The sequence below is a fragment of the Moschus berezovskii genome, chromosome 16, assembly GCF_049115385.1.
Source record: "Moschus berezovskii isolate FMDL1 chromosome 16, NW_MosBer_1.0, whole genome shotgun sequence".
NCBI lineage: Eukaryota > Metazoa > Chordata > Mammalia > Artiodactyla > Moschidae > Moschus > Moschus berezovskii.
This window is the reverse complement of record NC_142475.1, coordinates 82,926,036-82,946,751: the sequence shown is the minus strand read 5'-3', so window position 1 is coordinate 82,946,751 and position 20,716 is coordinate 82,926,036. Positions and strand designations below refer to the sequence as shown.

General features: G+C 68.4%; 1 protein-coding gene across 16 annotated transcripts in view; it reads left to right on the top strand.

Annotated features, from left to right (window-relative positions):
* Positions 1-20,716, top strand: part of PLEC (plectin) — a 53,835-nt gene that overhangs the window by 25,774 nt on the left and 7,345 nt on the right. For 6 of the 16 annotated variants that reach the window (XM_088844517.1, XM_055432135.2, XM_055432138.2 and 3 more), the window contains exons 2-31: positions 5,445-5,506; positions 5,828-5,917; positions 6,650-6,727; positions 6,808-6,900; positions 7,739-7,905; positions 8,548-8,663; positions 8,735-8,841; positions 8,914-9,033; positions 9,112-9,207; positions 9,392-9,519; positions 9,776-9,869; positions 10,325-10,479; positions 10,554-10,824; positions 10,913-10,990; positions 11,079-11,240; positions 11,435-11,539; positions 11,650-11,745; positions 11,970-12,095; positions 13,011-13,163; positions 13,245-13,399; positions 13,478-13,604; positions 13,781-13,964; positions 14,051-14,208; positions 14,318-14,496; positions 15,224-15,362; positions 15,462-15,818; positions 15,894-15,977; positions 16,133-16,237; positions 16,348-16,446; positions 17,268-20,648. In XM_088844517.1, coding sequence (XP_088700643.1) covers positions 5,445-5,506; positions 5,828-5,917; positions 6,650-6,727; positions 6,808-6,900; positions 7,739-7,905; positions 8,548-8,663; positions 8,735-8,841; positions 8,914-9,033; positions 9,112-9,207; positions 9,392-9,519; positions 9,776-9,869; positions 10,325-10,479; positions 10,554-10,824; positions 10,913-10,990; positions 11,079-11,240; positions 11,435-11,539; positions 11,650-11,745; positions 11,970-12,095; positions 13,011-13,163; positions 13,245-13,399; positions 13,478-13,604; positions 13,781-13,964; positions 14,051-14,208; positions 14,318-14,496; positions 15,224-15,362; positions 15,462-15,818; positions 15,894-15,977; positions 16,133-16,237; positions 16,348-16,446; positions 17,268-20,648 — 7,265 coding nt within the window. Of the gene's footprint in view, positions 1-370; positions 726-1,974; positions 2,232-4,575; positions 4,841-5,444; positions 5,507-5,728; positions 5,744-5,827; positions 5,918-6,649; positions 6,728-6,807; positions 6,901-7,738; positions 7,906-8,547; positions 8,664-8,734; positions 8,842-8,913; positions 9,034-9,111; positions 9,208-9,391; positions 9,520-9,775; positions 9,870-10,324; positions 10,480-10,553; positions 10,825-10,912; positions 10,991-11,078; positions 11,241-11,434; positions 11,540-11,649; positions 11,746-11,969; positions 12,096-13,010; positions 13,164-13,244; positions 13,400-13,477; positions 13,605-13,780; positions 13,965-14,050; positions 14,209-14,317; positions 14,497-15,223; positions 15,363-15,461; positions 15,819-15,893; positions 15,978-16,132; positions 16,238-16,347; positions 16,447-17,267; positions 20,649-20,716 lie in introns of those variants that run through there. The other 10 variants (XM_055432125.2, XM_055432121.2, XM_055432137.2 and 7 more) reach the window with 7 other exon arrangements.

The window sequence follows — 20,716 nt, the reverse complement described above, 5'->3', positions numbered from 1 at the left end:
GCTGCGGGGCCCACCCCTTCCCTGTCTGCTGTCCACGGTGGGGCGGGGGGCGTCGGGTCGCCCTGTCTGGCAGCGGTTGGGTCTGGCCCTGGAGGCCAGCGAGGACCGGGGCGCTGGCAGCTGTCCCCAGGGGCACCCTTGGAGGCAGAATGGGGTGCTGGGCTCCACGGTCAGCCCCTGTGGGGGCGGGGGAGGCCCGTGTGAGGCCGTGAGGGCCCGGGCTGGGCTGGGGTGGGGGTTGCTGCGCTCAGCCAGGCGTCCCCGCAGGCCCCTCCTCCTGGCGGGTGTGGCCGCGGGTGAGCAGGGGTTAAGGCTCCGCTAACCTTGAGCGTGCGAGCAGCGCAGGGCCCGCGGAACGGCGCCGCCGTGGGAGGTGGGGCGGGTGGGGAGCGCGAGTGGCCGGAGCAGGAGGGAGGCGCGGGCTGGAGCGCAGTTAGTGCGGCGGCGGCGGCCGACAGTGGTCGGGCGCTCCCGCAGGGGGCGGTTCCCGGTCCCGGGCGCCCCCAGCTGTCCTCCGCTTTCTCGGGGAAAGAAGGGGGGCTGCCCGGCTTCGAGCAGCCCTTCCGAAGGGAGGCTCCGCCTGCCAAGCGCGCAGGCCGGCGCCTCCAGAGCCATGGAGCCCTCGGGCAGCCTGTTTCCTTCCCTCGTGGTCGTGGGCCACGTCGTCACCCTGGCCGCCGTGTGGCACTGGCGCAGGGGGCGCCCGCGTGTGCAGGATGAGCAAGGTAAGGCCGCTAGTGGCCACCCCCAGGGCTGCTGTTTTTTGCCGCCACCCGGCCAGGGGACTGAGGGCGGGGCGGGCGAGGACCGCCTCCCTCCCGCCCCTAAATTTCCCTATGCCCGCCCCTTCCTGTCCTGGAGGATCTCGCGGGCACGTGGCCAGACAAGGTGTGGACCCCCAGCCCCGTAACCTGCGCTGAAGACCCCGCCTGCTTGTCTGGGCAGGGCCGGGACTCCGCCTTCATCAGCCTGGAGCCAGCTGCTGGGCAGGGCGTGAAGGGAGCTCTGGGGGAGGATTGGGCAGCTGGGGAGGGGGCGGCAAGGGGCAGGGGCCGTCAGTCCGGGAGGGAGGCCCTTCCCTAGCAGCCCGTACGGGGCGAGCACAAGTGACAGTCAATACAGAAACCGCAGCGGGCAGGTGCAGGCGTCCCGGGGACTGAGGCGGGGCCGCCGCAGGAGGTGGGGCTGCGGGAGCTGGACAGGTGCCTGAGCGCCCTTGACCAGGGCCCAGTAACGCCTCGGGACCAGCGGCCGGGCTTACGCTGCCCTCCCCCGGCTCCAGGTCACCCGCTTGAGGCTATAGCCCTCGGCAGTGGCGCCCGGCCCAGGACTGGGTGGGGCCTGCCTCCACTCCAGTGAATGAGCAGGGGACTGGGGTTCTGGCCAGAGGGACGGCCCCACTGGGGACCTACAGGGCGGCCCGGGCGATAGCCTGAGGCGGGGAGGCTTGCCCTCGGTGGGGGTGGCCAGGGCCGCCCCTGGTGGGCCTGCTCCGCGGGAGCCTGGCCGAGGTCTGAGTCCCGATGGGGCTCCTAGGCGTGGCTTTGAGGGCTGGGGAGCGGTTGGTGACTCAGCTGCGGGGACGTTAAACAAAATGGTTCAATAAAATGCTCAGGCCAGCGCTTACCCCCTCAGTTTGGCCCTCCCTCCCTCAGCCTTTGTCTCCTGTGCCCACGTGGGCACGGGGCTCCCCTTCGGCCGCTGGCCTGGCCGCTCCCTGGTCCTGCTGCCCTCGGCGCCCCATTTCGGTGCTTCTGCTCAGTTCTTAGCCCCCTGCTCTGCACACTCGGCCTTTCCCGCGAATCCTGCGGGAGCCGGAGCTTGTCCCGGGAACGCCAGGTTCGGGTAGTTCCCAGTCTCGGTCCTGGGGCAGCCTCCTCCCTCCTGCTCCCAGGCCCAGACGGGTCCTCTCCCTCCAAGCGGGGGCGCGGCTTCCAGGTCCCGGTGGGGCGGGGCGCCCGCCGGGGGCAGGTTCTCAGCGTCCGGCCCTGCGGCTGCGGCGGGGGAGGGTGTGGCGTGCGGAGCCGGCGGCCTCGCGCGTGGGCCGGGGAGCCGACGCACCGTCCTGTTTGCTGTCCGCAGGGCGCCCGGGCTCATGGCTGCGCCCGGCACACGGGGGGAGGGCGTCTCTTTCGCCGCGAAGGAGGTCGTGCTGGAACGGCCATGCTGGCTGGATGGGGGCTGCGAGCAGGCGCGCAGGGGCTACCTCTACGGGCTGCTGTGCTGCGTAGGTGGGTGCGGCTGGAGGGGCGGTGGTGCCGGCGGGGGCACGCGTCTCCGCGAGCGCCGGGGAAGGCGGCGGGGGCCGGGGGCGGTGCCCGGCCCAGGCGCAGCCCCGCCCCCAGGCTCCGTGCGGAAACACCTGGGGAGGAAGGCGGGGTGGAGTCCCCTCTGCCCCTGTGTTCCCTCCGGAGAAGGGGGTGGGGAGCGGGGTAGGCCGCAGGCCAGGGCAGCGGGTTCCGGCACCCGGCTGTTGGCTGTCTGCCCGCGGGAGGTGTGGGGTGGGAGGGGCCGGGGCGGGGTTGCCGTCTCCTCACCGCCCTGCTCTCTCGGCGTCGGCTCCCTTCTCGTCTCCAGGCTTCCTATCCCGGGAGCGGCCCCACTAGCCGTAGAGTCTTCCCTTAGTTTTCAAATCTGTGAAAGGGGGCAGCGCTACCCTTCAGAGGGCCGCGGGCAGTTCTGGGGGACACTGGCCTGGTGGACGGGGCAGGAGCAGCAGTGCTGGGGAGGGCCAGCCGAGACGTGCAGCAGCCTGGCCTGTGGGGGACGGGCCGCTGGGCTGGGCCCGCAGGGGAGGGGTGGGTGGTCTCTTGACTTGAGGGCCTGAGTAGGATGGCCGGATGGGATGGACGGGTAAGGGCGCGTCCTACAGCCAGGGGTGAGGGACTCGCCGGCAGGGCCGCAGGGAGCGCCTGAGAGGACGCTCTCTGAGATCCCGGGGGCGGGGGGCGGGGGGGGGGGGGGAGTCTGGAGGCTGCAGGGCGTGCTGGGGGGAGGGAGCCAGGCTTGGGAGGTGGAAGTGGAACCCTGTTCTGGACAGCAAGCCAGTATCCTTGGAGCCCCTGAATGGCAGAGAGGACGCTGGAGAGGGGCTGGGGCGGGGGACTCCCCCAGCTTGGACACCCGCCCGGGGTGCCTGGCAGTGGGTACGAGCCGTCCTTGGTGACCCTGCACTGGGGCGCTGGCCAGCGTGGGGTCTGATGTGGGATCCTGGAGCACCTCCAGGGGGTGAAGAGCTCGTGTGTGGGGCCTCCCTGGGCCCTGTGTATAAGGGGGTGGGTCTGTCCAGAGTAGGGAAGCGAGGTGACCTGTGGCAGGGCCCTTGGGGTAGGGGTGGGGGCAGTCAGCTCCACCTGGCTGGGGCCCCCTACCCCGTGGGGTGTGGGTGCCCCCCCCGTGGCCACAGAAGGGCAGCGGCTGGGTGGGGTGAGCCTTTCCTGGAAACGAGGCCTGAGGCGCCATGGGGGTGGGGCAGCGGCTCCCAGCTGGATCGCATCAAGCCAAGTCTCCGACTGGAAAATTTTGTGGTCAGGGCGGTGCATTCTTTCCTGCAGTGGCTGGGCAGCTGGGCAGTCCCCGCGCGGCCAGGGCTGCCGTGTGTGAGACGAGAGGGAGCCAGGCGGGACCCTGTGCCCTTTGTCCTGCCACCTTTACAACCTGAGTGGCTGATACCCATGCGCCCTGCCCGCCTGCAAACAACCCCCCACCCAGGCTGCCCCCAGTGCCCCAGGTGCGGCTTCCTTGCCCGTGAGTCACCCTGCCTGCACCCTCTCCCCTCCTCTGACTCACTGGCTGGGCCCCCTCAGGGCGCTCCCTTCTGACCTGGGGCCCCCCTCTCTGATGCAGGGCAGAGTTCCACAGCTCAGGGCTGGGCGGTCCTGCCTGTTGAGTCAGTGCTCAACTATGCGCCCCCTCCTGCCCCGCGGAGCATTCTGCCTTCGGATGGGGGCACTGCTCCAGGATGGGCCTGGTGGGCCGCTTGGGAGGAGCCCAGCCCTCACTGGAGCCTGGTGGCCCTGGAGCCAGGGGTACAGGGGAGCCTAGCAGGGTGTAGGGCGTGTAGGTCTCTGAGGGGTGATTTAGGAGGGCTTCCAGGGAAGGCAGCCAGAGCCTCCGAGCCAGGTGTCACTCCCCTTGGGGGTCCCTCCTTAGAGCCCCTCCACCCGGCAGTTTGGGCAGGCATGGGGTGGCCCTGGGTCAAGTCTGAGCTGGTGTCCACACCCCCCCCCAAGACGCGTGACTGGGCTCCCTGGCCCAGTGGCACTCGGGTACCCCTCCCTGTGGGCGCCCTCTTTGGAGTGGCCCCGGGCATGGTGTGCAGGTCCCTGTGGTGCGACACTTGTCTGTGTGTCGTGAGGTGCAGGCCCCCTGGCACCCGGGTTCCTTCAGGGGCTGCTGCGGACAGGGTGGGTGAGGAAACCCCTGGGTTTCCTGTTTCTGCCCGGCTGTAGGTGTGGCGGTGGGGGAGGGGCTGCCTTCCTGCTTCCCGCAGGGACACTCCCTCTCTGGGGGTGTGAAGGCTGGGGTGGGGCTCCGGGGGCGGGGACAGCAGCTAGGGAGTTCCGAGGGCAGGGAGTGGCCCGCACAGGGCTCCGGCGGAGCTGAGCGAGCAGAGCCCCCTGAGCGAGCACGCCTTACGGTGCTGAGCACCTCCGCCGTGGTGTGTCCTGTGGCTGCGAGCACAGCACCTGGGGGAGGGCCAGAGCGCCGAAGGGGCAGAGCGGCACCATGTCTCAGCAGCGGCTTCGGGTTCCCGAGCCCGAGGGCCTGGGTCACAAGAGGACCAGCTCGGAGGACAACCTCTATCTGGCCGTGCTCAGGGCCTCAGAGGGCAAGAAAGGTAGCGGGACTCTGCACCGCCAGGCAGGGCAGGCGCGGGAAAGGAAGGGCCCAGTTCCTGCCACAGGAAGCCTGGCATCAGGTGGGGTGGGGCCCAGACTGTGAGGCTCTGAATTTAGGGGACAGACTCTGAGACCAGCGTTGGCCCAGGTGCAGAGTTGCTGGGGGGCCAGCCAACCATGCCCAGCATAGAGAGGCTGGCGGGGGCCTCTGGGCCCTGGGTGGTGGGGGACGGAGGGCTCTCCGTGCCCCAGGAAAGGCCCGCCACCCTGCGGGGGACTGAGCTTCCCCTCACCCAGCCCTGCCCAGTCTGGGTCCGGGCCTGCTCGGCCCCCGGAGGCAGCCTGTGTGGGGGTGGGGCAGGCCAGGGCTTGTGTGCTGTGCCTGCAGGTGTGGCTGCCAGCTCCAGACCGTCCCGTCTTGGGAGCCCCAGCAGTGGGCGCCCCCGGCTCTGCCCAGGACTGCCTGGGGCCTTGTTGGGTGGAGGCAGCGTGGTTCTGAGGCACTCTTCAGTGGCCCCAGCCTCTGTGTCTGCCTGGCGGTCGCCTCCTGGGAGCTTGCGGGGCTTCTCCCAGGCCCGGGTAACCTGGCCTTGTCTCTCCCAGATGAGCGGGACCGTGTGCAGAAGAAAACCTTCACCAAGTGGGTCAACAAGCACCTCATCAAGGTTGGTGGCGTGCATGCAGGGCCGCGGGGGGAGGGGGATTCCCTGGCCCTCCAGCCCAAACAGGGGCTGGGCCCCATCTGCGTCCACGCCTGGCCCCCGCTTTCTGCCCCGGGGGCCCACCTCCCACCTCTGAACCTGTCCTTTCTGTCTGCTTCCTCCCCTGGCTCGCTCATCTCCTGTCTCTTTCCTCCTCCTCCTCCTGGTCTCTCCTGGTCTCTCTAGCACTGGAGGGCAGAGGTAGGTGCCTCCTTGGGGGTGGGCATCTTCTGTGGGCCCCCTGCCTCGAGCCTTCTGGGCCAGCCCCGCGCTCTGTCCCTGCAGGCTCAGAGGCACATCAGTGACCTGTATGAAGACCTCCGCGACGGCCACAACCTCATTTCCCTCTTGGAGGTGCTGTCCGGGGACAGCCTGGTACGTGTTTCCACCCACCCCTCTGCGACCCTGCCTGCCTTCCCTCCTGGGGTCTCACCGGTGATTCCCCCCCCAACTCTGTGTCTGGCCTGGCCTCAGCGCCCCCGCGCCTCCTGGTCACTGTCCATTCTGGCCTGGGAGCCACCCGACCCCTGTGCCTGGGCACACGGCCCCACCGCCCACCGTGCTCAAGGCTTGACATCGTAACCTCATGCTCTGCTCTGCTTTGGTTTCTCTGCTGCTTGGACTCTGAACTTTGACCTCTGCCCTTTACCCTTTGCCCTGCTCTGGCCGGGCAGCCAAGAGAGCGGGACGTTATCAGGAGCTCGCGCCTGGTGAGTGGATGTGCCCGCTGGCTATGGCGGCACGTGGGCTCCAGGAGCCTGGCTAATACGGCCGATGGCGCTGGGGTGGGCAGATGGCTCTGCTTCAAGTTGCCCAGCAGCCCACCTGCCACACTGCCCGGGGCCGGAGACCCATAGGGGCTGCCACCACTGGGCAGGAGGACCCCCTCCCCCAAACCACTACCCTCCGCCCTGCGGCTTCCTGGCTATTGTGTCCTCCCCGCCCCCTCCTTCCTTCCCACAGCCTGGCCTTGGACTTCCCAAACCCTTGCTGGGCCTGGCTCCTGAGCCAGCGGCTCCCCTCTCCCAGCTAGGGTGGGTGACCCGGGGTAAGGGTCGTGGATGCCACGGGTGCTCAGGGGTGCTGACCGGCGTGCCCCCCTTGCAGCCGCGGGAGAAGGGGAGGATGCGCTTCCATAAGCTGCAGAATGTGCAGATCGCCCTGGACTACCTCCGGCACCGCCAGGTGAGGCGCCCACCTGGACACAGGCCCCGGCCCTTTCTCCGGCTGGCTCGTGGGTGTGACCGAGGCCCGCTTGCTCGCAGGTGAAGTTGGTGAACATCAGGAATGATGACATTGCCGATGGCAACCCCAAGCTGACCCTTGGCCTGATCTGGACCATCATCCTGCACTTTCAGGTAGCGTGGCCACCCACTTGACCCTCTGCTGCCTCCAGAGTCTGCGGGGTGGGCCTGACACCTGGTTGGGCGTGAGGCCTGGCACCTGGAGCCTTCCTGTCAGCCTGCACTGCAGCCCTGTACTAACTCCATGGCCTGAAGGCCCAGGCCTCTCCAAGGCCTGCCTATCCCATGCCCTCTGGCCCTGGCTCTCCCTTCAGAGGCACGCGTTCTCTGCTCCGTGTGGCCTCCCGCCACGAGGAAGGTTCTGGAGAGGCACCCGCTGCTCAGGCTGACTCACCCACTGCCTGCCCGGCTGCTCAGGAAGCCGCAAATCTGAAAGCTGGGCAGGCAGAGCCTGGCTGGCATGGCAGCTGAGTCATACAGGCGGGCAGACCGACAGACAGATAACTGGGAACAGACAAGCTGTCAGACTTGGGCCCCAAGGATTGGACTGAGTGCAGGGCCAGGCCCAGACTGCAGCCACTTGTGCCCAGTCCCAGGACCCAACCCTGGCCTGCAGCCAGAGAAGCCCTGACCACCCGCCCCCCCCAACACACACACCTCATGATAGCCTTCTCTAGGCCTGGGGCTTCTGGGTGAGCCCCTTGCATGTGCCCTCCACCAACTCTGATCCTGCCTTGGGGGGTGCAAGGTGTAGTTGGGTTGAGGGAACCCACAGGGCACCCACATTGTGGCAGCTGCTGCCTGGGGTGGCATGGACTTGTGATGCTGAGGGGTGGTGGGTCCCAGCGGCTCCTTGACGTAGGCAGGACACGCTTGGGCTCCACTGGCCGGTGGCTCCTGTACGCCGACGGGGCCACACCTGAGCCCCGCTTCCTGCCCACTGTGCGGGCAGATCTCAGACATCCAGGTGAGTGGGCAGTCGGAGGACATGACGGCCAAGGAGAAGCTGCTGCTGTGGTCCCAGCGCATGGTGGAGGGCTACCAGGGCCTGCGCTGCGACAACTTCACCTCCAGCTGGCGCGACGGCCGCCTCTTCAACGCCATCATCCACCGGCACAAGTAGGCCGCCAGGCGAGGCGGGGCCATGTCTGCGGTGGGTGGGGGTGCCCGAGTCTCTCGGCCGGGCGACTGCAGACATGCTGGGGCGAAGGGGACGGCGAGAAGGTGTGTGCTGCGCATGGGGAGCCGCTGCTGGGGGAGATGGGCTCTGTTGCCAGCTGCCTCCCCAGGAGGCCCAGCCTGGCCCACACCCTTCCCACCGCCTCCCGGCCCTTCCCAGTTTCTTCAGGACCTCAGTGCTGTTGGTTTTCACAGCCACGAGCACTGGCCCCACACTGATGCCCCAGAAGAGGCCTGAGTGGGGTCAGTTCTTGGGGGAACCTCAGCCTCCACCCAGGACCCCAGGGCCTGGTGGACAGGGTAGCTGCAGGGAGTCCAGACAAACCCACCCTGGGCCCCTGCGTCCTGCAGGCCCTAGGAGCTCCTGGGGGTGGGACCTGCACTGGGGGCGGGGCCTGCACACAGGCTGCCTGTGTGGGCGGGACTCAGTGCCACATGGGGGTTGCTTCTCAGGGGGAGTGTGGGCTGGGGGCTCTGTGTCCCGGGGATCTGCAGAGGGTCTCTCTGCGTGCTGACTTTCCCAGGGGGCCTCGCTGCTCCCATGTCCCTGCCTGCATGCCCCACCTGCCCCTTTGCCCCCAGGCCCATGCTCATCGACATGAACAAGGTGTATCGTCAGACCAATCTAGAGAACCTGGACCAGGCTTTCTCTGTAGCAGAGCGGGACCTGGGGGTTACACGCCTTCTGGACCCCGAGGGTATGTGCTACTGCCCTCCCTCCCTCCCTGCTCCCCACCGCTGGCGCCCCCCTGATCCCCCTCCCTTGCAGATGTGGACGTCCCTCAGCCCGACGAGAAGTCCATCATCACCTACGTCTCGTCCCTGTATGACGCCATGCCCCGTGTGCCGGACGTGCAGGATGGGGTGAAGGCTAACGTGAGTTCCGGCCGGGTGGGCGGGGGATGAGTGGGCCCCCTCAGCCCCTCATGCCTGTCTCTCCCCTACCAGGAGCTGCAGCTGCGCTGGCAGGAGTACCGGGAGTTGGTGCTGCTGCTGCTGCAGTGGATCCGGGCACACACGGCTGCCTTTGAGGAACGCCGCTTCCCCTCCAGCTTCGAGGAGATCGAGGTGGGTTTCCCTGCTCCGCAGGGTCCTGTGTCCACTGTGGGCGCCCAGGTTTGGCTACTGACACCCCCGTGTCCCCAGATCCTGTGGTGCCAGTTCTTGAAGTTTAAGGAGACGGAGCTTCCGGCCAAGGAGGCGGACAAGAACCGGTCCAAGGGCATCTACCAGTCCTTGGAGGTGAGGGGGACCTGGAGGTGAGGGAAGCCGCCCAGGAGCCTGGGGTCCAGGGGCCCTTCCAGTAGGCTTGGCCTGCATCCTCACTAAGCTGGGGCCAGGGCTGTTTCAGGGCAGGTGGGCCCGGGGCCTGGGTGGCTTGGCACCATACCTGCTGGCCTAGGCCTGAGTTTGGCCCTGCCCACAGGGGGCGGTACAAGCAGGCCAGCTCAAGGTGCCTCCTGGCTACCACCCGCTGGACGTGGAGAAGGAGTGGGGCAAGCTGCATGTGGCCATCCTGGAGCGGGAGAAGCAGCTCCGCAGCGAGTTTGAGAGGTAGGCAGGCGCGGGCTGCCGGGCGGGTGGGGCAGCGGGTGGGGCCCTGAACAGCAAGGAAGCCACCCGAGGGTGAGTCACTGCCTGGGGAGGAAACCCCCACCCCCGGGCTGGGAAACCCACACTGGGGCCAGCTCAGCTGTGGGCCACAGGCCGGCAGGGAGGCCTGGAGCAGGAGGGAGCTGTGCTCTGAGGCGGGAAACCTGGCAGGCGGTCGCCACTCACGGAGGGGGGCTGTGCTTGCTCTTGACCACAGACTGGAGCGTCTTCAGCGCATCGTGAGCAAGCTGCAGATGGAGGCTGGGCTGTGCGAGGAGCAGCTGAACCAGGCTGACGCCCTGCTGCAGTCGGTGAGGGCTGGGCCTGGGCAGGGGGGCTGGACGGAGGGAGGAGCCCCAAGCCCGCCACGCCCTGCAGCCGCTGCTCCTGCTTCCTGGCGTAGGGCCATCTCTGACCGCTAGATTGGACAGAGCCTGCTCCTGGGCACCAGGCCTGCCCTGAGCCTCCTGCTGGCTAGATGTGGCAGAAGGGGGCCCAGACCGTGGGGCCAGCGCTGGGGCTCTCTCAGGGAGGACTTTCCTGGGGTGGGTGATGGGAGACAAGGCTGAGAAGCACTTGGCTCTGGGACCCAGTGGAGGCCTTTGTACTTGACCCCGGTCCCTGCAGAGAACTGGGCCTGGGGGTTTGGCCAGAAGCCTTAGAGACACGTACGGTGCTGACTGGGGAGGAAAGGGAAAGGATGGGCTGGGCCTGGAGGTGGGGGCGCAGGGTGACCAGACTTTGAGTCAGGGCGATTGCCTTGCAGGACGTCCGGCTGCTGGGCGCAGGCAAGGCACCGCAGCGGGCGGGCGAGGTGGAGAGGGACCTGGACAAGGCCGACGGCATGATCCGGCTGCTGTTCAACGATGTGCAGGCCCTCAAGGATGGGCGGCACCCGCAGGGCGAGCAGATGTACCGCAGGTGGGACGTGCCCCTCCAGGGCCTGCAGCGGGCAGCCCTGTCTGCGACCCCCCTGACCCCTGCCCTGCCCACAGGGTGTACCGCCTGCACGAGCGTCTGGTGGCCATCCGCACTGAGTACAACCTGCGTCTGCGGGGCACGCCACGGCACCCCGAGCTCGAGGACTCCACCCTGCGCTACCTGCAGGACCTGCTGGGCTGGGTGGGGGAGAACCAGCGCCGGGTGGACAGTGCTGAGTGGGGTGCGGACCTGCCCAGCGTGGAGGCACAGCTGGGTAGCCACCGCGGCTTGCACCAGTCCATCGAGGAGTTCCGGGCCAAGATCGAGCGGGCCCGCACTGACGAGGTGTGCAGGCAGCGGGAGTGAGGGTGGTGGGTGGCGGGCCTGGGCGGGTCCCGGCCGCTGCAGGCCTCACCCTGCTGATCTCCCTTAGGGCCAGCTGTCCCCCGCCACCCGTGGTGCCTACCGGGACTGCCTGGGTCGGCTGGACCTGCAGTATGCCAAGCTGCTGGTGAGTGGGGGCCAGGCGGGAAGCGGGCTCAGGGAGGGATCCTGGGAGGAGGCGGCCGCTGACACAGCCCCCGCCCACCTCCCTGCAGAACTCCTCCAAGGCCCGCCTCCGGTTCCTGGAGAGCTTGCATGGCTTCGTAGCAGCTGCCACCAAGGAGCTCATGTGGCTGAGCGAGAAGGAGGAGGAGGAGGTGGGCTTTGACTGGAGCGAGCGCAACAGCAACATGGCCGCCAAGAAGGAGGCCTACTCGGTGAGGCGGGGCCCCTTGGTGGGTGGCCAGAACCCTGGGTGCGTGGTTGGGACCTCTCGGTGAGGTGGGACCCCTCATTGAGGTGGGGCCCCTCGGTGGGTGGCCGGGCCAGCCCAGGCCCCAGGAGCACTCGGTGGGAGCCAGGGTCCCCAGTGCTGCCTTGGCACTGCTCCTGAGGCCCCTGCCCCTGCCAGGCCCTGATGCGTGAGCTGGAGCTAAAAGAAAAGAAAATCAAAGAGATTCAGAGCACTGGGGACCGCCTGCTCCGGGAAGACCACCCTGCCCGGCCCACGGTGGAGGTAAGAGGGGCCTGCAGGGAGCCCCTCCAGGCACCCCTGGGGGGAGGGTGGGAGCTGGAGGGCCCCTGGTTGGTGGGGCGGGGCCTGATGAGCTGCGTGCTGTGTGGCAGTCCTTCCAGGCAGCCCTGCAGACCCAGTGGAGCTGGATGCTGCAGCTGTGCTGTTGCATCGAGGCGCACTTGAAGGAGAACACCGCCTATTTTCAGGTGAGGCCTGGGCTCTCCCCACTCCCAGCCCACTGCAGTGGCCTCGAGGGGTCCCTCTGCCATGGCCTCGAGAGGTCTCTCTGCCGGCTGCAGGTGTGTGCTGGGTCCGTGCACCATCTGTCTCACTGACCCTAGTCAGCGCTGTCCCTGGGCGTTGGCCTGGCCCCTTGGCCTACACTGGGGCAGCCGGGGCTGGGGGCTCTGACCCTTTGCTGCTGCTCCAGTTCTTCTCAGACGTGCGGGAGGCTGAGGAGCAGCTGCGGAAACTGCAGGAGACGCTGCACAGGAAGTACACCTGTGACCGCTCTATCACCGTCACGCGGCTGGAGGACCTGCTGCAGGACGCTCAGGTGAGCTGCTCGGCCAGCCCAGGGGCAGACACGGAGGCCTGGTGGTGTGGCCGGTGGGGCTGGAGGGCACCCACAGCCGTGGGCGGTCCAGGGCTGGGGACAGCACGGGGGGAGGCAGGCCTACTGTCCGGGCTGATGCTAGGGGAAGGTCCCTCTGGAGGCAGAGGGTGGCGACTGGAGGGACCAGCAGAGGTCAGGGGAGGTTGGATGGGGGGAGGTCAGCATAGCGGGATGGATGTGGGTGGATGAGAGCTTAGTGGCAGGGCCCTGGCGTGAGGGTAGGTGGCTGCCCAGAGCCAGTGGAGAGCCGACCCTTGGGGCCGCGGGAGCAAGCATGGACCTGAGTCAGCCGCTGCGCTGTCAGTCCCATGCTGTAGGAGGCCACCAGCATTCCAAGCCGGACAGTCTGGGGCAGGTGGGGCTGAGGTGGACTCAGAGGCGGTCTAGCATGGTGCTCAGGTCGGGCGAGATGGAGGAGGGGGGCTGGGGGCCCTGCTGACCAGGGGTCCTGCATCGGGACAGGCGCAGGCAGCTTCCACTGGACTCTGACCCACAGCCTAGGGTGGTCCTTGGTCCCTCAGAGGGGCTGAACTGGAGGAGGTGTGCACCCTTCCACAAGGACCGGTGAGGGCAGGGGGGAGAGCGAGAGGATGACATGGCACCCTCCCTGAACGACGCAGCTGTGGTGGGGGTGGGGAGGGGCACTCGGTCCTGCCCAGGGAGGAGGGCGTCAGTGGAAGCCCAGGGGCCTGTCCTGGCGAGTGCCCACCCCTGCCACATTCCAGGGACTGTGGGAAGGAACCCCTGGTCTCAGGGCATTGTGGGGCAGCGGGAGCATGTGTGCATTTCCTGGGGCAGGCATGGGGGTCCTCACAGAGGGTCTCGGACCCCCCTACCCCCACCCCTCCCCTGCAGGACGAGAAGGACCAGCTGAACGAGTACAGGGGGCACCTCTCAGGCCTGGCCAAGCGGGCCAAGGCCATTGTGCAGCTCACGCCCCGCAACCCCACCCAGCCCACACGGGGCCGCGTGCCGCTGCTGGCCGTTTGCGACTACAAGCAAGTGGAGGTGAGGGCCTGGCCGGGCGGGCTGGGTGCGGGGAGGGCCGGGCTGGGCGCGGCCGCGCGGTGACAACTCTGGATGCTGCAGGTGACCCTGCACAAAGGTGATGAGTGCCAGATGCTGGGCCCCGCACAGCCATTCCACTGGAAGGTGCTCGGCGGCTCCGGCAGTGAGGCCACCGTGCCCTCTGTGTGCTTCCTCGTGCCCCCGCCGAACCAGGAGGCCCTGGAGGCCGTGGCCAGGTGCGTGGTCCTGCTGGGGCAGCCAGCTGGGGGGTAGGGCAGGTGCCTGGATACCTCTGACTGTGCCCTGCCCGCCAGGCTGGAGGCCCAGCACCAGGCCTTGGTCACGTTGTGGCATCAGCTGCACACGAACATGAAGAGCCTTCTGGCGTGGCAGAGCCTCAGCCGTGACGTGCAGCTCATCCGCTCCTGGTCCCTGGTCACGGTACGGTGGCCCTGCCGGGTGCTCAAGGCTGGTGGGGTGTGGGACCTCTCTGCAGCTATGCTCACCCCCTGGTCCCTGGTCGTGGTATGGCGGCCCCACTGAGTGCTCTGGGTGGGTGGAGTGTGGGTTTCCCCGCGGCCACGCTCACCCCCGCCTGCCCGCCCGCCCGCCCACAGTTCCGCACGCTAAAGCCCGAGGAGCAGCGCCAGGCCCTCCGCAGCCTGGAGCTGCACTACCAGGCCTTCCTGCGGGACAGCCAGGACGCCGGTGGCTTCGGGCCTGAGGACCGGCTGCAGGCCGAGCGCGAGTATGGCTCCTGTAGCCGCCACTACCAGCAGCTGCTGCAGAGCCTGGAGCAGGGTAGGTGTGGGTAGCTTGGGGGTGGTGGGAGGCTCGTGGTGGGCTATCCGTAGCCAGGCGGTGTGCGAGCGGGATTTGTTACCCAGGCGAGCAGGAGGAGTCGCGTTGTCAGCGCTGCATCTCAGAGCTCAAAGACATCCGGCTGCAGCTGGAGGCCTGCGAGACACGCACGGTGCACCGCCTGCGGCTGCCGCTGGACAAAGAGCCCGCGCGGGAGTGCGCCCAGCGCATCGCCGAGCAGCAGGCAGGCCCCAGCCCCTCCCCCCACACCACACCATACCCCACCCCGGGATCCCAAGGGTGCTGCCTCTCGGGCTCACGGGCTCAGCTTATCCCCTGCTCTGTCTCCTCAGAAAGCACAGGTGGAGGTGGAGGGGCTGGGCAAGGGGGTCGCCCGGCTCTCTGCTGAGGCCGAGAAGGTCCTGGCCCTGCCTGAGCCATCCCCTGCGGCCCCCACTCTGCGCTCAGAGCTGGAGCTGACCCTGGGCAAGTTGGAGCAGGTTCGCAGCCTGTCCGCCATTTACCTGGAGAAGTGAGTGCACCAGTCAGCGGCCGGGGGCAGAGACCGAGGGGGTCTTGAGCAGAGCGGGAGGGTGCAGACAGGCTGACAGGCCGGGGGATGCAGCCATGAGGAGGGTCTGCTGAGGGATAGCAGGCGTGGACCTGGGGGGCATCGCGCATTGGCCGGAGGGGTTCCATCCTGGCGTGCCTGCGGCTGGCTTCCCAAGGACGGGCCGAGGGGTGAGAGCAGTTGTGGGAGGAGGACTGGCACCCCCGCCCACAGGACACCACAAGGTTGGGGGGGTCACCAAGATGTGAAAGGCGGGTGTGCAGAGTCAAGGGGCCGGGCGCTTGGGGAGCCCAAGAGGGTGAGGAGTGCTGGGGGAGAGGCGTGTCCAGTGAGGGTCAGAACCTGGCTTGGGGGGCACTGGCAGCCTCAGGGGAGGAGCTTCTTGGTGGAAGGTGGGGTCAGGTGGGCCGTGAGTGACACAACAGAGACCCAGGGTGCTAGGAGGGCCCCCTCCCCCTCCCCCACAGGCCCTTCCCCGCCTCATTCCTCCCCACCCTCACTCCCAGAAACGGGCACCTTTTCCTCCGATGTTCATTTAGGCATACACATTGACATGGGTCGTAGATTGTTTTCAGAAGTTTCGTGGGAACCCCCCACACTCAGTCCCCCGTGAACCTCCCTCTGGGGCCTGGCCTTGGTCCTCAGCCTCTCACCCAGCCTGTCTTCATGTGGCCCTGCCCTCCTGTAGGCTCAAGACCATCAGCCTGGTGATCCGCAGCACGCAGGGGGCTGAGGAGGCACTCAGGGCCCAAGAGGAGCAGCTCAAGGAGGCCCAGGCTGTGCCCGCTGCCCTCCCAGAGCTTGAGGCCACCAAGGCTGCAATGAAGGTACTGCCGCCAGCCTGCACCCACTGGCAGGGCCTGACGGCATCAGGGGTGGCAGCCGGGGCCTCGGGGTGAAATGGCTCCTCTGCTCTGACCCAACAGAAACTGCGGGCCCAGGCGGAGGCACAGCAGCCTGTGTTCGATGCCCTGCGGGATGAGCTGCGGGGGGCGCTGGAGGTGGGCGAGCGGCTGCAGCAGCGGCATGGTGAGCGGGACGTGGAGGCAGAACGCTGGCGCGAGCGTATCACCCAGCTGCTGGAGCGCTGGCAGGCTGTGCTGGCCCAGACCGACGTGCGGCAGCGCGAGCTCGAGCAGCTGGGCCGCCAGCTGCGTTACTACCGGGAGAGCGCGGACCCACTGGGTGCCTGGCTGCAGGACGCCAGGCGGCGGCAGGAGCAGATCCAGGCCATGCCGCTGGCCGACAGCCAGGCCGTACGCGAGCAGCTGCGGCAGGAGAAGGTGGGCCCGGGCCAGGCGGGCAGGAGGGGTGGGTGTGGGTGTGCCCCTTGATCGCTGACCACCCTGACGCTCCAGGCCCTGCTGGAAGAGATTGAACGCCATGCGGAGAAAGTGGAGGAGTGCCAGAGGTTTGCAAAGCAGTACATCAACGCCATCAAGGTGAGGCTTTGTGGCCTCGGGCCCCGGGGGAGACGTGCAGTTGGGGGTGACCTCTGGGGGCCCCCCGTCCAAGGTTCTGCTGGGCAAAGCCTGAGGGCAGGTTCAGGGGCAGAGTGGGGCGGGCAGAGCTGGCAGCCATTGGTGTCTCTTTGCAGGACTACGAGCTTCAGTTGGTCACGTATAAGGCGCAGCTGGAGCCGGTGGCCTCGCCAGCCAAGAAGCCCAAGGTCCAGTCGGGGTCCGAGAGCGTCATCCAGGAGGTGAGCCTGAGGGGCGGTGGGGCTGGTGGGTGGGCAGAGCCAAAGCCATGCAGGGCCTGGTGGGCTCTGGGCAGGGGCAGGGCTGACTGTGGGCGTCCCTCTCCCCCTAGTACGTGGACCTGCGGACTCGCTACAGTGAGTTGAGCACGCTCACCAGCCAGTACATCAGGTTCATCAGTGAGACCTTGCGGCGCATGGAGGAGGAGGAGGTAGGACTGCCAAGGTGGGGAGGCCATCCCACCACCCCCCCCAGATGTGGCCCCTGGGACGCGTCCGAGAGCACCTGGCATAGCGCTGCCCACCCCGTGCACCTGGGCTGCCGGCTCCCCCGCAGCACAGCCCACCCCACATGGCCTGGCGCTGCACGGCTCTCCCCATGGTGGCTGGCGTGTGCCCCTGGGCCGCCCCCTGGCTCTGTGTGTCCCTTCTCGGGGTTCAGCATTGGCCTTTTCACTTGGCTGCCTGCTCTGCAAGGATTCGGGTTTGTTCTGTCGTGGGGGCTGGGAGTGGCATCACAGCGAGGCAGGGCACTGTCCCATCCGTCTCCTCCCGCCCCCCGGGTGAGCCCTCTGTCTGGCCTACCTGCAGTCTCTTCCCTGAGCTGAACCGCAGACTGTAGGGTCTACACGACGCCCACGCTGGCCACCTGCCCTGCTGGATCAGTGCGGGGCCAGAGCAGGCCACGGGCATCAGCTGTGCTCAGGCAGGGCCGTGCGGTGTCGTGGTTCCTGAGCCCTGCAAACCTCCTGCTTTGCTCTCTATCTGTCTCCATCGCCTGTCTGCGGGAAGAGGGGAGGATGCCTGGGTCTCCTTCCTTGGGCTGGTGAGCACTGTGGGGCCAGGCTGCGCTCGCTAACTCAAGTGCCCCAGGGGGGGTGCACGTGATTCCCCTCGGCCAGGTCATGACCTGTGTCCTCCCCCGACCCCTGCACCGCACTGAGCTGTGGTGGCACTGAGTTGCGTCCCAAGAGCAGCCGCGGCGCGCTCACCGCTGTCTCTGGTTCTCTTCCTCTCTCTGCTGCGGCCTCAGAGGCTGGCTGAGCAGCAGCGGGCAGAGGAGCGGGAGCGGCTGGCTGAGGTGGAGGCTGCACTGGAGAAGCAGCGGCAGCTGGCCGAGGCCCATGCCCAGGCAAAGGCGCAGGCGGAACGCGAGGCTCAGGAGCTGCAGCGGCGCATGCAGGAGGAAGTGGCGCGCCGGGAGGAGGTGGCGGTGGATGCACAGCAGCAGAAGCGCAGCATCCAGGAGGAGCTGCAGCAGCTGCGGCAGAGCTCGGAGGCGGAGATCCAGGCGAAGGCCCAGCAGGTGGAGGCAGCTGAGCGCAGCCGGCTGCGCATCGAGGAGGAGATCCGAGTGGTGCGCCTGCAGCTGGAGACCACGGAGCGCCAGCGTGGCGGGGCGGAGGGCGAGCTGCAGGCCCTGCGGGCGCGGGCGGAGGAGGCTGAGGCACAGAAGCGGCAGGCCCAGGAGGAAGCGGAGCGTCTGCGGCGGCAGGTGCAAGACGAAACCCAGCGCAAGCGGCAGGCCGAGGCCGAGCTGGCCCTGCGCGTGAAGGCCGAGGCCGAGGCGGCGAGGGAGAAGCAGCGGGCCCTGCAGGCACTAGAGGAGCTGCGCCTGCAGGCCGAGGAGGCGGAGCGGCGCCTGCGACAGGCGGAGGCTGAGCGGGCACGCCAGGTGCAGGTGGCGCTGGAGACAGCGCAGCGCAGCGCCCAGGCCGAGCTGCAGAGTAAACACGCCTCATTTGCTGAGAAGACAGCGCAGCTGGAGCGCACCCTCAAGGAAGAGCACGTGACCGTGGTGCAGCTGCGTGAAGAGGCCACACGCCGGGAGCAGCAGCAGGCGGAGGCCGAGCGCGCCCGCGAAGAGGCCGAGCGCGAGTTGGAGCGCTGGCAGCTGAAGGCCAACGAGGCGCTGCGGCTGCGGCTACAGGCGGAGGAGGTGGCACAGCAGAAGAGCCTGGCGCAGGCCGAGGCGGAGAAGCAGAAGGAGGCGGCAGAGCGGGAGGCACGGCGGCGCGGCAAGGCGGAGGAGCAGGCGGTGCGGCAGCGTGAGCTGGCGGAGCAGGAGCTGGAGAGGCAGCGGCAGCTGGCGGAGGGCACTGCGCAGCAGCGCCTGGCTGCCGAGCAGGAGCTGATCCGGCTGCGCGCCGAGACGGAGCAGGGTGAGCAGCAGCGGCAGCTGCTGGAAGAGGAGCTGGCGCGGCTGCAGAGCGAGGCGGCCGCGGCCACGCAGAAGCGCCAGGAGCTGGAGGCTGAGCTGGCCAAGGTGCGGGCTGAGATGGAGGTGCTACTGGCCAGTAAGGCACGGGCCGAGGAGGAGTCACGCTCCAGCAGTGAGAAGTCCAAGCAGAGGCTGGAAGCCGAGGCCGGGCGCTTCCGCGAGCTGGCAGAGGAGGCTGCCCGCCTGCGCGCGCTGGCAGAGGAAGCCAAGCGGCAGCGGCAGCTGGCGGAGGAGGATGCGGCGCGGCAGCGGGCAGAGGCTGAGCGGGTGCTGTCCGAGAAGCTGGCCGCCATCAGCGAGGCCACGCGGCTCAAGACAGAGGCGGAGATAGCACTCAAGGAGAAGGAAGCTGAGAATGAGCGCCTGCGGCGGCTGGCAGAAGACGAGGCCTTCCAGCGGAGGAGGCTGGAGGAGCAGGCAGCCCAGCACAAGGCTGACATCGAGGAGCGGCTGGCACAGCTGCGCAAGGCGTCTGAGAGTGAGCTGGAGCGGCAGAAGGGGCTGGTGGAGGACACGCTGCGGCAGCGGCGGCAGGTGGAGGAGGAGATCCTGGCGCTCAAGGCAAGCTTTGAGAAGGCGGCTGCTGGCAAGGCGGAGCTGGAGTTGGAGCTGGGGCGCATCCGTGGCAACGCAGAGGACACGCTGCGCAGCAAGGAGCAGGCAGAGCAGGAGGCGGCGCGGCAGCGGCAGCTGGCCACGGAGGAGGAGCGGCGGCGCCGGGAGGCTGAGGAGCGCGTGCAGAAGAGTCTGGCGGCTGAGGAGGAGGCCGCGCGGCAGCGGAAGGCCGCGCTGGAGGAGGTGGAGCGGCTCAAGGCCAAGGTGGAGGAGGCGCGGCGCCTGCGCGAGCGCGCAGAGCACGAGTCTGCGCGGCAGCTGCAGCTGGCGCAGGAGGCTGCCCAGAAGCGGCTGCAGGCGGAGGAGAAGGCACACGCCTTTGCGGTGCAGCAGAAGGAGCAGGAGCTGCAGCAGACCCTCCAGCAGGAGCAGAGCGTGCTGGAGAAGCTTCGTGGCGAGGCCGAGGCTGCCCGGCGTGCGGCAGAGGAGGCGGAGGAGGCACGCGAGCGGGCTGAGCGAGAGGCGGCGCAGTCCCGGCAGCGCGTGGAGGAGGCGGAGCGGCTCAAGCAGGAGGCGGAGGAGCAGGCGCAGGCCCAGGCGCAGGCCCAGGCCGCCGCGGAGAAGCTGCGCAAGGAAGCCGAGCAGGAGGCGGCACGGCGGGCGCAGGCCGAGCAGGCGGCCCTGCGGCAGAAGCAGGCGGCCGACGCGGAGATGGAGAAGCACAAGAAGTTTGCAGAGCAGACACTGCGGCAGAAGGCCCAGGTGGAGCAGGAACTGACGGCGCTGCGGCTGCAGCTGGAGGAGACTGACCACCAGAAGAGCATCCTGGACCAGGAGCTGCAGCGGCTGAAGGCGGAGGTGACGGAGGCCGCCCGCCAGCGCAGCCAGGTAGAAGAGGAGCTGTTCTCCTTGCGCGTCCAGATGGAGGAGCTTGGCAAGCTCAAGGCACGCATCGAGGCGGAGAACCGTGCCCTTATTCTGCGCGACAAGGACAACACGCAGCGCCTCCTGCAGGAGGAGGCTGAGAAGATGAAACAGGTGGCGGAGGAGGCCGCGCGGCTGAGCGTGGCGGCTCAGGAGGCGGCGCGGCTGCGGCAGCTGGCGGAGGAGGACCTGGCTCAGCAACGGGCCCTGGCGGAGAAGATGCTCAAGGAGAAGATGCAGGCGGTACAGGAGGCCACGCGGCTCAAGGCCGAGGCGGAGCTGCTACAGCAGCAGAAGGAGCTGGCCCAGGAGCAGGCCCGCCGGCTGCAGGAGGACAAGGAGCAGATGGCCCAGCAGCTGGCACAGGAGACCCAAGGCTTTCAGCGGACCCTGGAGACTGAGCGGCAGCGGCAGCTGGAAATGAGCGCGGAGGCTGAGCGGCTCCGGCTGCGTGTGGCCGAGATGAGCCGGGCCCAGGCTCGCGCAGAGGAGGACGCCCAGCGCTTCCGGAAGCAGGCGGAGGAGATCGGCGCAAAGCTGCACCGTACAGAGCTCGCCACGCAGGAGAAGGTGACGCTGGTGCAGACGCTGGAGACCCAGTGGCAGCAGAGCGACCGGGATGCCGATCGCCTGAGGGAGGCCATCGTGGAGCTGGAGCGCGAGAAGGACAAGCTCAAGAAGGAGGCTGAGCTGTTGCAGCTCAAGTCCGAGGAGGTATCTCGCGGCAGAGGGCAGGGACCTGGGGTGGGGTCTGCTCTGGGGAGGGTGCGCCTGGCCGGGTG